This window comes from Dioszegia hungarica (assembly GCF_025882075.1).
Source record: "Dioszegia hungarica strain PDD-24b-2 chromosome Unknown MKK02contig_8, whole genome shotgun sequence".
Taxonomy (NCBI): domain Eukaryota; kingdom Fungi; phylum Basidiomycota; class Tremellomycetes; order Tremellales; family Bulleribasidiaceae; genus Dioszegia; species Dioszegia hungarica.
The window spans coordinates 2,420,518-2,435,850 of NW_026515770.1; the positions used below are offsets into that span (position 1 = coordinate 2,420,518).

Consider the following 15,333-nt stretch of genomic DNA (forward strand, 5'->3'; position numbering starts at 1 on the left):
CTTCCATCCTACCGCCTCATCACAGCCCCTGCAATGATCGCCAACAACAGCACAAGCAGCGCGATCAGCACCGGGGATACTGTCATATCAACTCCTGTCCGATAACAATAAGGAGCCTTGGAGAACTCACCTCCCGCAAAACTAGCTGGTACGACGATCGCGCGAAGCGTATTGTCTGCACTAGCTGATATGAGGAGTGTCGCTGACGGGTTAAATTTCAGAGCTGTTGGGGGAAAGTTGTGGGCGTGTAGGATCTTGAGTAATGGCTAGCAGGTCAGGTTATGTCTCTGACGAGGATACGATCAGGACAACTCACGTTCAGGGTAGCAGCATCTAGCATTCCGATGGACAGATCTGAACATCCATATGACAACAGCTTGCCGTCCGCACTACATATCAGTTTCTCTGCCACTTCATCTTCATGGCTCATGACGCACCTGACGTCAAATACTGTCACAGGCTTCCCGGCCACCTCCCTCCTGACCAATACATCCCATCTCCCCAGCTCATCGCCCTCCTTCTCCCCCGCTTGACCGTCCTTCACCGGCGTACCTGTCGCCTTCTCGGCAGTCGTCACAGCGGCGGCACTCGGTCCAGCGACGAGTCCGAATGTGCATATCCAGGCTTTCCGGGGTCGACCCTTGGCACTTCGGGCGGGAGGGGCGGAGTTGAGGACGGCGTGAATCTTCGGCTGGGCGGCTGAAGTAGGGGAGAAGCTACATAATCAGCTGATGCTCATCATTTCGTAGGACTGGCAAGAAAGCGGACGTACCGAGCAGCACGGAACATGACCTTGGTGATATCAATACTAGGCGGGTAGATGGTCTGCTTCAGCTCCAAGCTGGAGCTCTCGCCAGATCCGACGAGGTGGTACAAGAACAGAGAGGAGGTAGTGGTGATAGCGAGCTATCTGGTGAGCTGAATCTCGTCAACATGGGAGACCGCATAACTCACCCATGCTCCCCCTTCGCCTCCCCAGTCCAGGTCCACAACCTCTGCTTCCAGCTTGACGATCTTGACGGTCTCCAGGGCTGGGAAGGTGAGGACCGAGACCGAGTCGTCTGTTGATCCTACTGCGAGGTACTTTGCATTTGGAGAGAGGGACGTATGTTTCTGAGGCGTCAGCTCCGCTTCCCTTCGCTGTCACGCATCGAGGGATGAGACAACTGACTTGATACGGGTAGTCATCCGACCAGGCGGCTGATATTGTCTGCTTCCCCTTTGAGAATGCAAGACTGGACTGTCAGCTAGAGTGCACATGACAGCCATGCTAACCGGTAAGCTCACGAGTTCTCAGCGTATGAGTAGACCCGGCATTGCTCGTTCTTCCCTGCTTGTATCGAGGAGGAAGAAGCGTTGATACCAGTGATAAGCTGCTTAGACTACATCCGTCAGCTTCAGCATCAGAGTGACCAATACTCGCTTCGGGTCAGCTCACCTCTCTATCAACCGCGATAGTCATCGGCGCATCCTCCTCACTGCTCAACTTGAGCTCATTGATATACTTGACGTTCCTCGCATCCTTCGACACCTTTGCGAGTTTCTGCTTCGTCAGCTTGTCGCCGACACACCAGTCATTGAAGCTGGCTGACCAGCTTATTCTCTATTCCACTTCGACTGGCCCCACCTCCCCCGCCCATGATCACCACCTCGTCATCCGCCCAGTCGAGGCAGTATACCGGGAACGCAGGGGTCGGGTGCGCTTTATGCGACGTGCGAGTCATCTTGCGCTGTTCTTGTCGTTCTTTCCTGGATGTGACGGGTCCGAGGTGGATGGACGCTTTGGCTAAGTATCTGCGGGGTATACGGGGGTTGGCCATACACCTTAGTATGAGGGAAGTAGCGTTGAAACAGCCAAGCTGCTGTGTGAGAGAGTGGGTGGCGCGCGAGAGAGCAGCGAGGTACGCGTCATGAGGAATGTGGAGTTATGACGTGGCCTCTTGGACGCGACCTTATCAAACCCCGCCATTTAGATCCCGCTCGGCTACCGGGTAACTTGACCCCCGCGGCCGACAACGGACAGGCTCCGAGAATGACAATCTCTTGGACTTTGTATCATACACTTGCACCACCTCATACATCTCACAAACACCACTTCAGCTCAGCCAAAATGCGCCCCACAGTACCCAAGCTCATCAACATCTTGGTGCCCGTTAAGCGCTCGATCGACTATGCTGTGTGAGTAGAGCTCAGCCGACGGCTCGGCGCTGCGTCGAGGAGGTGCGCTGGATCGTGCTGAATGAGTGCAGTAAGATCAGGATAGCCTCGGACGGTAAAGGTGTAGACACTAACGTCAAGCACTCTATGGTGAGCTCCAATTCTGCTGCGATGGGCCGCGGACATAGCTGACAAGGCAGAACCCCTTCGATGAGATCGGTATGACCTCCCGATCCCGCCAATGCCGGTCCATACTGACCCCTCAGCTGTCGAAGAAGCTATCCGCCTGCGCGAGCGGGTCCCCAAATCCGTCACCTCCATCACCGCCCTCTCCATTGGTCCTGCCAAATCGGTAGACACCATCCGTACCGCACTCGCCATGGGTGCTGACTCCGGTATCCACATCACCGTGCCCGACAATACCGTCGTTGAGCCCATCTCGGTCGCGCGCGCCATCAAGGCGGTGATTGAGAAGCGGGCGGGAGGGGCCGATAAGGTGGATCTAGTGATCATGGGCAAGCAGGCGATTGATGATGATTCGGGAACGACCGGTGGGATGTTGGCGGGGATGTTGAACTGGGGACAGGCGTGCTTTGCGAGTAAGCTGGATGTAGCGGATGGAGGGAAGACGTCGGTCACGAGGGAGATCGATGGAGGGTTGGAGAAGTTGGAGGGGCAGTTGCCGCTGATCGTGACGACGGATCTGAGGTGAGCTTTGACGTTGCGCATGCAGTACTGGCAAAGACAGAGCTGACAATTACAGGCTGAACGGTAAGCTCGCATGACTGTTTTGAGTTGAGCGCAAGCTGACGCCTGGCAGAACCTAGATATGCCTCATTGGTACGTTGAATCTCAGCTCAGGGCTAGCTGCAGAATCACAGGCTGATAAAACAGCCAAACATCATGAAGGCCAAGAAGAAGAAGATTGAAACGCTCAAGCCTGAGGATCTGGGTCTTGACTTTGTGAGTCGTCTGTTCTGTTCCCCATCTGCTTGACGACGTGCTGATATTTTAGGCCGCACGGCTCGAGACCATCTCGGTATCCGAGCCACCTAAGAGGCAAGGCGGAGGAAAGGTGTGTTTCGCCGCTCACGGTCCATGATAGGTTCCAGCTGACATTGTCAGGTCGAGAACGTTGAGGAGCTCGTGGCCAAGATGAAGGAGGCAGGCGTGCTTCTAGGTGCTTCAGGCGTGAACGGAGATTTACGCCCGCGCAGCACGGGGGGGTGGGGGGGGAAGCAGGGGGCACTCACTGTACAGCAATGTACACGCCCCATTGTCGTTCATTGGCATTCCTAGTCGGGTCGTCGGGGGATCTACTCATTGATGTCTGACGTTCCGTGAAGGAAAAGAACCGAGACTGACACGAGGACGTCCAAGGATGCTTTACCGCCATTTCCAAGATTTGGTTCGTGTCCCGGTGGCATCGTGCCCGGCATCTATGGAGTCCTGCAGCCTCTCATCCGGAAGGGCCGCGGCTTCGGGACGCTGGCGACGACGCGTAGAGCCTGGCACCGCGTCTTTATGCTGTCGATGGCAGCTTGACATCCGGCTGGAGCTGAGCAGCCCTCGATCCAGCTCATATCACTCCTTAGCCCTAATCTCCAGCTGTATCCCAAGTCGCCTCCAAGAACCCCACAAACTTGACCGCCACCTCATCCGCGCCGCCCACGCCCGCCGCCCGACTATTACTCGAATGCGCCTTGATCTGCACGCCCTCAAACTGCCGCTTGAGCCGCTGCATCTCACTCAGCGTCACCCGCTTCATCGGTAGTCGCACCCTCAGCTCCCCAGCTTGACGCGCAGGAGGGGAAGGGACCACAAAGCCTGAGGAGCCCGGCGTGGCGTTGACGTGCGCGAGAAGAGCGGTCGTGATGGCCGATGTGGTCGATGTGAGGATTTGGAGGGTGTTGGGTGGTGGTTTGGGCGGAGCGAGGACGGCGGCGGTAGGTGGGGCTTTGGCGCCGGTGGTGATGGTGGCCCAGATGGCGTCGAGGGGGAGCGGGTCGATATAGGGGATAGTGAAGAGGGGAGAGTCCCAGCGGACCATGGAGGAGGGTTCTTCAAAGCGCATGATGAGGTTGTCAAAGCTGGTGTATCAGCTTGATTGGCCCGCCACGGTGGAAGGTTGGAAGCTCACGTTTCCGGTTTATAGGAGCATTCCCCCCTTTTCTCGTGCCACTCCCGACATACCTCAGGCGGAGTCGCTATATGCAGCTGTCTCATCAGCCTCTCTATACCCTTCTCTTACCCTCTTTCCCCAAAGACACGCAAGACTTACAGTACACACCCTCGCGTGCGCCTCCCTGGCAGCGCAGTACATCTGATACCTGAACCCCTTGATATAGTTCGGACTATCACAAATCACGATCGTGTCAGTTCCAAGGTTTCGCGTCACCGCAGAGTAGATGTTCGCCCTGCCAGACTTTTCGGAGATGCTACCTGGGACATGAGCTGTTCGGCCCGATTTGAGAAAGCTGGGAAGTTTCGAGCTCACTGTCGTATACTGATCGAGGAACGTGATTGCTTTCGTCATCTACGATGATTACTCTGAGCTTGGGGCCGGTGTACTCGGGAGAAGAGAGACGAGCGAGGAAGTCTTGTTGGAGTTGCAGGGCTCGGGTCGATTTGCCCGAACAGGGGAAGCCAGAGATGGTGATCAGAGCCATTTTCGACGGAGCGCTCCATTGACTGGGGCCACAGGCTCTCTGTGGCTGAGCTTGAGCTGTTCTAGGTGTGTATGGTATAGTTGCACGACATACAGCATGGCTGTAGCTGGAAGTTTGAGGTGGAGGTGCGACGTGCGGCGATCGCCGAAATCACTCCTCATTCCGCAACGGAAAGATCGTCATTGAAGGGGTCTTCTGACGACTATCGCCCTATCAGCTGCTAGAGCAGGCCGACAGTGCAACGATACAGTCGCTGAGCAGCTCTGTATCCTGCTAGACTCGATAGATCCTGGCGAAATGCCCCGCGGAGACGAAACACCGACCGGGCGGCGGCCCATTCGATCCGCTCTGGACCCGCTGTCCCAGCCGTACTTTTCTGGTCTGACTACGGCGGCTAGTATGGCCAAGGAGGCTATCATGGGTGGTCTGGGATCGGACTATAGGCGGTCAGAGAGTATGCGGATACTATCAGACTGTAAGCTGCTCCAAAGATTGCTCATGACAAGGGAGAGCTGACAGTCCAGTGACTCCGGCAATGATGAACCCCCGAATCATAGGTCAAGCGTCAAGCTCGAAACGCTCTCTCCCACCAGGCGCACGACCTCACTCTCTTCTTCGGCTCCCTACTTCCCTTCCTTCCAGCTTCGCCACGATCTCGACCAAAACCACCTCTTCCTCCCTCGCGATCCTCGAATCCGTCGACAAGCTCGCCTCTCTCTCATTGGATCAGCCCCGGCTGCACTCTCTACAAGAAGAACAGCCCAGTCTTATCCGCGGCTTCAAAGCTACGATCCCTTCATCGGAGATGGCAAAGCAGCGGCGTCGGCTCATAAGGGGCGGAATGGCCGAAGAGGAGTTGGGTGGGAAGATGGGATTGAAGCGATTAGGGGATAGAGCGAGAGGGCTGCTGACTGAGGGAGGGGAGGAAGGTGAGGGGTCAGAGAGTAGTGCGGATGTAGGAGGGAGGAGGAGCCGGCGGAAAGCGAGGGAAAAGAGGCGGGCGGGGGAGGGAAAGCATGTCAAGGGGAAGTATCATCTCGAGGATCTGGTGAAGCAGGCGGATGAGATTGCGCAGGATAAGGATAATCTGCAGACGAGATCCGTCAGTTACGTATCTCACAGGCTGGTGAGGCATCGCGCTGATCGTTACAGTCGCTAATACACGCCGAAATCGGAGAAGTGTCCGCCAAGATCGATACCCTCGAAGAAATCCGACGGCGGCTGGAAGAATCCCTCCTCCATCTCCAAGAAGAACAGCTCGAGCTAGACGACGAGCTCGAAGGCGTACAGGAGCTGATGACGTCCCCGGAGATGACCTCTGCGGCGGGGACGAAAGCGTTGCCGAATTCTGCGAGTGGGCTGAGTACGAAGAGCTCGAGGCGGAGAAGAGGGCCGGCGTTCTTGCCTAGCGAGCATGACGATTTGCCGTCTGGTGTGGCCTTCATGGTGAGCTTATGTGTTCACCCAGGATGCGGACCAAGAGCTGATGGGCAGACACTGATGGGGCATACGGGCCCAATCACGGCGCTGGACTTTGACGAGCCGTATGGGATGCTGGTCACTGCGGGGCAGGACGATGTTGTGAAGGTGTGGGACCTATGTGATGGGGAGGAGATAGGCCAATTGCGAGGGCACAATGGTATGTCATCTACGTTTGGTCATCACTGTCCCGCGCTGACCAGGCAGGAATGGTCAAAGCCTTGCAAGTGGAAGATACCCTCTGTCTGACCGGAGGCGCAGATGGCGCAGTCCGTCTTTGGGATCTCCGACTAGTCGACGACTTCGAGGATCGACTCCAAAAGATGACGCAGCATGAGGATGAGAGGAATGTCTTGGATCGGATTGCGGAGCATGATGATGGGGAAGGATTCGACTGGGATGAGGGACCGAGCGGGTATACGGACCATACGGCGATGAGCAGGCTGGAGGAGGATAATGGGCCGTGTGTGAGGGTCTTGGAGGGGCATAGTAAGGCCGTCACGTCGCTGTATTACGAGGACAATGTCTTGGTGAGCTTCCTTCTAGCCGATTGCCCTTGAAAGTAAGCTGATAGTCCAGGTCACCGGTTCCAGCGACAAGACGATCCGTAAATGGGACGTCACCACCGGTCAATGCGTCCTGACCATGGACATTCTCTGGGCAATCTCCAACCCCCCTCCACAAGCCCCGTCTGCGCCCTCCTCGTCCTCCCGCCGCAAACCTGCACTCCGACATCGCTCCTCCACCTCATTTGGCTCAAATCACTATGACGACCTCCTCCCGTCCCCGGGGCCCGGTACTGGGCTCATGGGCGCCGGCATGTCGGGCGCGCAGCTTTTGGCTGCGGCGACGAGCGCGCAGTTTGCGGTGCCTACCCCGCCCTATGCGGATGGAACGTGGGAGATGTATCAGGACTTTGTGGGCGGGTTGCAGTTCTGGGGGTATGCGCTGGCGAGTGGGAGTGGAGATGGAGGGGTGCGGATGTGGGACTGTGAGTTGTTCGATCCCTCCGCGCCCCCGAGAGTAGCAGCTGACAGGGACAGTGCGGACAGGACAAGCACATCGCACCCTCGTCGGTCATACTGCTCCGGTCACTTGCCTCCAATTCGACGAGAACCACGTCGTTACCGGATCACTGGACAAGACCATCAGAGTAAGCTTATACGTCCTGTCCTTTCTCAAGAACGATTAGCTGACCCTCGGCAGATATGGGATATACGGCAAGGTGCAGTGGCCGAGACGCACCGGTACGAGTACCCCGTTACAGCGCTGCAATTCGACAGCCGCAAAGTCGTCGCGTGTACAGGCGAGAACGGCGTCGAGGTGAGCTGATCGACTCATCTCTGTAGCCCGAGATGATAGCTGATACATCATAGGTATACAATAGGACGACACACGCACACACCAGGCTCATCGTCAATGGCCATACGAAACCAGCCGAGAAGTTGCGCTTTATCGACCGGTATCTCGTCAGCGGGGGCAGAGATGGGTGTGCCAAAGTCTGGTCCATGTAGGCTGGGTCAGCGCTCATGCTGGTGGGTCGGTATCCGTTGGAAGCTGGTGCTTTGGGCTATCCGTTGGGATGTTCTGTATTGTAGCGATGTATCAGCGGATTATCAAGCTGAAGCTGAAGCTTCTGGGTTTAGCCTTGCGTTTAGCCGCGGCAATCTGATCAAGCAAGCCTTCCGACGGAACTAGCCGGGCTGATTAGCAAGGTGGACCCTGAATCCAAGCTGAGATCAGCGACCGGCGTCACTGCGACATCTTAAATACCTCACAACCTCGTCTATCTAAGCTCTTGTCTTCATACCTTTGATCTCTCTTCAGCTCTTCTCAACCCAACAAAGAAATCAATCACTCAGAATGTCTGGCCAAAACTTGTCCGATGGCTTCTTCGCCGCCATGGAGGTGAGCTGCCTCCTTCACGAGTTGCCCACCTCAAGGCCTTACCGCTCTCGTCCCGTCCTTTGACCCTCGACGTGGAAGCTGACATGCCAGAACCGCCGCTCTTACTACGGCATCAAAAAGGAGTGCCCCATCTCTGACGCCGAGCTTGAGGCGATCGTTAAGCGATGCGTCAAGCACTCGCCTACGTCCTTCAACATGCAATCTTCGCGGGCGGTGCTGTTGACGGGCAAGCACCACGAGTTGCTTTGGGAGAAGATCGCTGAGCTTTCGGACAAGAACACCGAGGATGAGGGTGAGTTTCATTCTAGTCTCTACCGCCTGCGGGTACAGCGGTCAGGAGCATGGATGAGAAGGTTGCAAGAGAGGTGTCAAAGCGATGACGGCGAGGCCAGAAAGGAGGACATGCTTTGTACCTTGACGAAGTAGCTCATGAGCTGACCCCACAGGCCAGAAGCAGGCCGGCCGCGGCAAGATCGAAGGTTGCTTCAAGGCCGGCTACGGAACCGTCGTGTTCTTCGAGGACCAGGACGTCGTCAACAACTGGTCCAAGCAGATGCCCATGTTTGAGGAGGTCAGTCCCGCTTTCTTTTCGACTACTCACCGACCTTCTTCGCGACAGAGGCTGACAAATGCAGGGCTTCAAGATCTGGTCCGAGGATGCCGCCGGTATTCTCCACTACACCGTCTGGACCGCGCTTTGCGCCAACGGTCTCGGTGCCACCCTCCAGCACTACGCCACCCTCTTCAAGGAGGCTCAGGGCGAGGTCACCTCGGCCTTCCAGCTCCCTTCCAACTGGAAGGTAAGTCCCTCTTACCAATACTGAGCTGCAGTGAGAATGACGCTGACCCCCAGTGCACCGCCATGATGCCGTTCGGTACCCCTGCTGGACCCCCCGGAAACCCCGCCCACCCCAAGGAGTTCCAGGACCTCGACGAGCGCGTCAAGACCTTCCTTGGCTAGACGTCTTATCGGACCCCGATATGTTGAGGTGTCGTAGAGAGTAGAAGAAGCAATTGAGATGCATGCAGTGTCGCCGTCATCAGCCTAGTCAACTCCGTGGATTCTTGACAGCGCTGCGCGGCGGAGGTCTAGAGCACAGAATACATTGAGCATAACCCAGAATACGTTTACTACACAGACACTACTAGTCATCATCTACACTGACACTGCCCCTCGCAACCTAAAATTCCCCCTTCTTCTTTCTAATAATCATCGTCCATATCGCTGTCGCTCTCTTCCGACTTGGCCACCGGAGTCGGCGCGCTCGCGATCGGTTCCCTGCGCTTACTCGCTCCGAGGTTGAGCTTGATTTTCGTCCCCGCCGGCGTCCCCTGCTGATGTATAGGTGTCGACGAGCCGCTCACTCCCCCATCTTCCTGTAGACCCCTGTGACTGGGTCCACTCCCTCCCCCTATGCCTCCGCCGCCACCACCCCCGCTGCTCGACAAGCGGGGATACTCCTCATCCCACATCTTGTCAAAGAACGCCTGCATACTGTCCGCCGCGTCAAACACCCAGGACCCCTCGGTATTATACTGCCGGGCATTGTTGAAGAGGACGTGCATGTCGTTCCGGAAGTTCTGGAGCGAGTAGGACGGTGTGCCCAGCTTGCGCTTGATTTGGTTCATGCAGATCGGTTGAGCAATGAGTTGGTAGTAGTCGGGATAGAGCTGTTGTGTCAGCTTTGGCTTTGGACTTGTCAGGGAACAAATTAACTCACCTTCTTGTCGACAGGCTTGATAAAGTACTGGTTGAGATCCTCGCCCACCTCCGACTTTTGAGCGTTCGTCTGGTCGTACAACCGACGCATGAGCGCAATTTCCTCCTGGTTCGACAAAGACCCAGTTTTGCGCTTCTTCTGCTAAGGGTCATCAGCATAGTCCCAAACTATCCGCAAGCGCAAACTCACCCCTGACGCATCATCGCCCTGTACACTGGGAGTCGCGCTCTCACTCGGCCTCGCCCTTTTCTTGCCCTTACCCGCCCTACTCCCGGTCGGCGTCTCTGGCCCCTCTACATCCGTCCCCGCACCCGCATTAGCACCCAGCAGCCCCTTCATCTTGATCCCACTGGCCGCGAACGGCTTGCCATCCGCCTCGGCCTCCTCCGCCGCTGCACCCATAGCCAACCGCTCCCTCCTTGCCTGAATCCGGCTCCGCTTCCTCTGGACCGCTTCGTCGACATCATCATCCGACGCATCGACCGCGTTCGCCCACTGCTCGTCCGTCAACCCGTCAGAGTACTTGACTTCCGTCTTGGTCCGCCTACCCCGACCCTCATCGTCGGGATTGACGACGGCGGCAGCAGCAAGCTCGGCTCCGAGATCGCGGCGGTATTGCTCGTTGAGCTCCATGTGCTCCATGAGCGGCGGAGGGGCCGGTCCGGCGTTGCCCGAGGCTTTCCAGTCGGCGAGCTTGGCGGCTTTACGCTCCTTGTCCATGTTGCCAAAGATCTCCAGCTCGTGGTCGCCCCGAGCGAGAAGCTCGTTCAGCTCGTCGTCGTCCAGCTCGTTGGTCTCCTCGGTGTCTTCATCGGGGTTGCTTTCGAAAACTTTGGCCTGACATGATCAGCTCGGTCCACGTGCTCTATACACAACACATCACGGTAACTGACTAGCATGGCCTCATACTCCGGACCAGTGGTGACCTCGTCGAACTTTCCAGCTTGAATGACCTTGCCGTCCAGCTCGAGCTTCTTCTGCGCTCGCTCCAGAACGAGCTCCTCGACCGTCTTCGAAGAAATGAGTCGGAGCACCCGGACTTCCTTCTTCTGACCAATACGATGAGCACTGAAAGTCAGCTGACATCATGTCTTTTGGTGTTGTGCAGGACTCACCGATCCTGAGCCTGAAGATCGGCGTGGGGGTTCCAATCCGTATCATAGCTACATATCAGCTGCAGGTCCAGGCTTCCAAGATGCGAATGGTCCAGCTCACATGATGACAGTGTCCGCACTCTGCAAGTTCAAACCCAAACCACCCGCCCTTGTACTCAGGATGAAAACCTGGTAAGGACTGTTCGGGTCGTTAAAGGTACTAAGCAGCGTCTGCCGGTCGTCCGCCTTGGTCGAACCGTCCAATCGGCAGTATTTCCACCCGCGGTAGTCGAAAAAGTCGGCAATGATAGTCATGATCTCGGTCATCTGGAAGAAGATGAGGACCTATCAGAGTCAGCTTGCGGTCTGTCCGTTAACAACGATGCCGGAAGCTCACCTTGTGGCCGGTCGCAAACAGCTTGGGGAGGATCCGATCCAGGAGTTCAAACTTCCCGCTAACTCGTACGATCTGCTCGTCCACCGCAGTTCCCGTCGAGAAATCGTCGTCTACCTCGGGGAATACGAAAGGGTGATTACAGATCTTTCGAAGCTGCATCAGGGCGTTTTGAAGGTTATTCTTTCGCTTCCGCCTGTCCTTGTCAGCTTGGCGACCCTTCTTACGGGCACTCCTCAACTCACCCGCCGGACGTATCGTTCGGAAGCATCTTGTACTTCTTGACATTCTCGTACAGCACCCATTGCAACCCCGACATCTTGGTATAGATGACGCGCTCAACCTTGTCGGGCAATTCACTCTCGACATCCTTCTTCAATCGACGGAGGAGGAAAGGGCGAAGGACCTTGTGAAGACGCTTGACGACGAGGAGCTGTTCTTCTTCGTTCAGGTCGAGCTTCTCGCCAGAGGTATTGGCGAAGGGCGCGGAGAACCACTCGTCGAATGACTTGACAGAGTTGAAGATTTTGGGGAGGACGAAATTGAGCAGCGCCCAAAGTTCGGGGAGGTTGTTCTAGAAAGTCAGCTTGGCTAAAGACACCGAAAGCCGTCGCGAAGCGATAAGCTTACCTGGAGAGGTGTACCAGTCAAGATGATCCGGTACCGCGTCGAGTAATACTCATTCAGCGTCTGACTGAGTTTACTCTTGACATTCTTCATCCGGTGACCCTCGTCGATAATCATGTGGATCCACTTGATCTTGCTAAGGAGTGGTCGCTCCTTGATGACGTATTCGTAGGTAGTGAGGCAGACTTGGAAGTCCATGGCCCGGAGCCGGGGATAGGCCTCCTTTCGAGCAATAGGCGAGCCCTTGAGGATGACGAGGCTGATGGTAGGTGCCCAGCGCTCAAACTCCATCTGCCAGTTGGTGAGTGTCGAGAGGGGGACAATGACGATGAAGGGACCGGGTTGGCGTTTCTTTTCGATAAGGTAGCAGAGGAGGGAGATGGTTTGGATGGTTTTACCGAGACCCTATAATGTCAGCTGTCTTGTTCTACAGGTTCAATGCAACAAAGCTCACCATTTCGTCGGCAAGGATACCGTTCAGCCTGTTATTGTACAGACTGATCATCCACTGCAACCCCTTGACCTGATAATCCTTCAACGTCCCACCCGTCAACATCTGCGCCTGGCCCGTGACCTTCTCCTGCAGCTTGTGCGCCACCGCATAGTAGTCCACCTTGCCCTCCTTCCTCTCCACGCCCTCCTCCTCGCCATCCTGCCGCCGCGCACCAAACATGGCCTCGCTCGCCGGTCCATCCTCCACCTCAAAGTGATCCATCGTCATTTGGTCCCGGTGTACATCGTCGTTTTGTTGCTCTCGCACCGCATTGGCCAGAGTCTCGAGGTACGAGTCTGTCTGGCGCAGCAGATGGCCGATACGCGAGTCCTTGGCTTCGCCGAGGAGGGCAAGATACGCATCCTCGTCATCGGCCTTGAGCGCCTTGAGACGGTCCTTGGCGAGCTTCTCAAGGCGACGCTGTTCCTCCTTCTCCGTGTCCGAGTGCATCTTGAGCATCGCCCGTCCGAGTCGGCGCATCTTGTCGCCGGTAGAGCCCCTGGGAGTGCTAGTGCCGGCGTCGACGATAGCGCGACCGTGATCGCAGATAGAGCCGATATACGCGAGGTGCCGCTGCTTACCCCGCTGTTCCCGCTCGCTCCGCTGGCGCCGCTCGGCCGACTCGGTAGCGCGGGCATCCCGAAGCGCGTGAGTCCGGAAACGGCGGAATTGAGACCGGTCGGCGGGGACGGCCGTCGCGTGGTGCATGGCCCGAACGACATCCTCCCTGAGCAGCCGCTGCTTGCCCAGCAGCCTTAAACTGAGGAGCTCAATCCTCGCCTGGATCCCCATGGACGTCTCGGCCTTATCGTCCGTAATCCCCGGCACGTCCTTTCCGCCTTCTTCCACCCCCTCTGCCGCGCCCATCTCTTCCAGCTCCTTCATCCGCCATCCCATCCTCGTCTCGACATACCGCTTTCGCTCCTCCATGAGCAGGTACGGGTCGAGCCCCTTGGGCATCACGCTGGGCACCATCATCCGCTGAAGCTTGTTGATGGGGTTGGAGATTTCGTCGTCGAATTTCCGGTCCGCAAAGGTCGAGGGGTGGGTATAGGCATTGTAGGGGTAGATGATGGATTTCTCGTCAAACTCCATGGCGTATATAGGGCCAGAAGGAGGAGTGACAATCTTCTCCCCGTCCGACCCTTCTCCGTCCACCTCCATCTTATCCGCCTTCTTTCCCGGCTGTTCGAGGGATTGCAGCACCGCAGCATCGACAGTCTTTTCGGTGATTGTGGCGGCTAAGCCCGTACCGAGGGGGTTATCGTTGGGCGCGCCAGCGACGCCGGGTGGAGGGCGGCCCTGAGCGGCTGCGAGGAGGTAGGAAGGGATAGGCTGGTTGTGCTCGACGTGGTGGAACGCTTGCGTCTGGGCTCGGACCTGGGCAATCTGAGCGGGTGACATCGCCGCCTGGGCGGAAGAGCCGGAGGGTGCCGGTGGGTTGGACGGCGCGGGTGCGCTTGATGGGCCGGCTTGAGCTGGCGCTGGAATTGGCACTGCAGCGGGAATCGAGGGACTGGCAGTAGCTTCAGCGGCAATTTTGGCATCACTATGAGATCAGTTCCTGCGTTGTCTTGTATCCGAGTAAGACTTACTGGGTCGCCTTGGCCTTGTTGTACAAGTCCATGATCATGCTCAGCTTGAAAAGCTCGGACGAGGTTTCCCTGGTCAGACCCTGGTTTGACAAGTCGCTGATTCGCTAGAAAGTGAGCTATAGCCTGGATTGCAAAACCGTAAGCAGCCACTGAACTTACTTTGCGTATACCTTGCAGCTTGGCCGGATCCATGCCCCTGATCATGTCCATCTTTCGCTCCTCATCCACTGCTTGGGGCACTCCCTGAGGGACAGCTGGGTTCCCATTGAGGGCTGGATTTGATGGACCCGCAACAGCCGGGGCTGATGGCACAGCAGGAGCGGTGGCGGGAACCGCTTCGACCGACGCGAGCGGCTGGACAGCAGGCGGTGCTGACGGAGCGCCAGCTGCGGAGAGGATGCTCGATAGCATTTCCGGGCTGGGTAGCTGCGGTGCGGACATTGTACTGTATGCACTACCTCAGGCGCGTCGAAAGAAGGTGCGATTTGACGTGGGGGGCTTTGCCGCGTACAAGCAGCGCAGAAAGTCGCAGCGCCCTCCCGTTATCGATAAGCCGAGTGAAACAGCTGCCGGGTCGCAAGGACAGTCGCGTCGAGGCTGGATGGGGAGGTATGAGGGGAGGTGGAGGTAGGATTGGGTGATTTTGAGAGTTGTCAGTGCGAAAGGAGAAGTCAACGTTGAGCTCAGGGTAGCATGTTTGAAAGGCTCGCCAAATTAGATTCCGTCACCTGGAATTTGCCGCTTGGAGCAATTTTAGGCATGTCCGTGCGTTCTGAAACGCGTTTCTCCCGGCGGGACGGTCAGCAGCTGGGCAGCCACATGCTGCAGCAGCCATATACGGGCTCTTCACGCAGTGTCTATCACTCGCTGCAGGCAGAGAGCCAGCGGACAAAGGCAGAGACGTTACTGTACAGTCCCGGTCGCTCTCACGAATTGAGCCAGGTCAACAGACCCAATCGTCCGCCAGCCTAGACTATCAACCGTCCTCGAGAACCTCGCTCCCGCATGCAACCCCTGCCCATCTCCGCCTTACGGCGCCGATCCTTTCCCATGCGAGCTGCTGACGTAGATATACAGCCGCGTCGGAAGGATACCGCGCTCTCCCGCTGTCCCGTGGTCAAGGGGAGGTCGCCCCGCTTTGGTTGGGGAGATGGGGAGGTGGGCGGTACAGACAGGTCCGAGCCTAAATCGAGATA

General features: G+C 57.0%; 6 protein-coding genes across 6 annotated transcripts; 3 read left to right on the top strand and 3 right to left on the bottom strand.

Moving 5' to 3' along the window:
- Positions 1-8: 8 nt before the first annotated feature.
- MKK02DRAFT_25462 (WD40-repeat-containing domain protein) lies at positions 9-1,724 on the bottom strand (the record flags this gene model as incomplete). The annotated part of the gene is made up of 10 exons (XM_053087046.1): positions 9-79; positions 131-266; positions 317-389; positions 438-716; positions 773-906; positions 955-1,113; positions 1,172-1,235; positions 1,288-1,382; positions 1,439-1,543; positions 1,593-1,724. 10 exons carry the CDS (start codon positions 1,722-1,724, stop codon positions 9-11), a joined length of 1,248 nt encoding a protein of 415 aa, XP_052945711.1.
- A 386-nt stretch (positions 1,725-2,110) lies between these two features.
- Positions 2,111-3,456, top strand: MKK02DRAFT_44635 (uncharacterized protein; the record flags this gene model as incomplete). Its single annotated transcript, XM_053093020.1, has 9 exons — positions 2,111-2,178; positions 2,250-2,307; positions 2,358-2,376; positions 2,424-2,865; positions 2,921-2,928; positions 2,978-2,997; positions 3,052-3,120; positions 3,173-3,232; positions 3,283-3,456. The coding sequence occupies 9 exons, from the start codon at positions 2,111-2,113 to the stop codon at positions 3,454-3,456; spliced, it is 918 nt and encodes a 305-aa protein (XP_052945712.1).
- A 298-nt stretch (positions 3,457-3,754) lies between these two features.
- Positions 3,755-4,826, bottom strand: MKK02DRAFT_25755 (chromatin associated protein KTI12; the record flags this gene model as incomplete). Its single annotated transcript, XM_053087086.1, has 5 exons — positions 3,755-3,842; positions 3,882-4,247; positions 4,298-4,374; positions 4,439-4,599; positions 4,655-4,826. 5 exons carry the CDS (start codon positions 4,824-4,826, stop codon positions 3,755-3,757), a joined length of 864 nt encoding a protein of 287 aa, XP_052945713.1.
- A 297-nt stretch (positions 4,827-5,123) lies between these two features.
- MKK02DRAFT_25864 (WD40-repeat-containing domain protein) lies at positions 5,124-7,819 on the top strand (the record flags this gene model as incomplete). The annotated part of the gene is made up of 9 exons (XM_053087105.1): positions 5,124-5,301; positions 5,351-5,937; positions 5,979-6,272; positions 6,321-6,465; positions 6,513-6,835; positions 6,885-7,296; positions 7,349-7,458; positions 7,512-7,628; positions 7,682-7,819. 9 exons carry the CDS (start codon positions 5,124-5,126, stop codon positions 7,817-7,819), a joined length of 2,304 nt encoding a protein of 767 aa, XP_052945714.1.
- A 349-nt stretch (positions 7,820-8,168) lies between these two features.
- Positions 8,169-9,174, top strand: MKK02DRAFT_33246 (Nitroreductase-like protein; the record flags this gene model as incomplete). The annotated part of the gene is made up of 5 exons (XM_053088684.1): positions 8,169-8,213; positions 8,304-8,505; positions 8,660-8,784; positions 8,849-9,013; positions 9,067-9,174. 5 exons carry the CDS (start codon positions 8,169-8,171, stop codon positions 9,172-9,174), a joined length of 645 nt encoding a protein of 214 aa, XP_052945715.1.
- A 242-nt stretch (positions 9,175-9,416) lies between these two features.
- Positions 9,417-14,548, bottom strand: MKK02DRAFT_25067 (putative chromatin structure remodeling complex protein STH1; the record flags this gene model as incomplete). The annotated part of the gene is made up of 13 exons (XM_053086980.1): positions 9,417-9,884; positions 9,935-10,072; positions 10,124-10,218; positions 10,285-10,771; positions 10,828-11,002; positions 11,050-11,097; positions 11,150-11,373; positions 11,426-11,618; positions 11,668-11,996; positions 12,053-12,454; positions 12,504-14,058; positions 14,138-14,241; positions 14,297-14,548. The coding sequence occupies 13 exons, from the start codon at positions 14,546-14,548 to the stop codon at positions 9,417-9,419; spliced, it is 4,470 nt and encodes a 1,489-aa protein (XP_052945716.1).
- Positions 14,549-15,333: the final 785 nt, after the last annotated feature.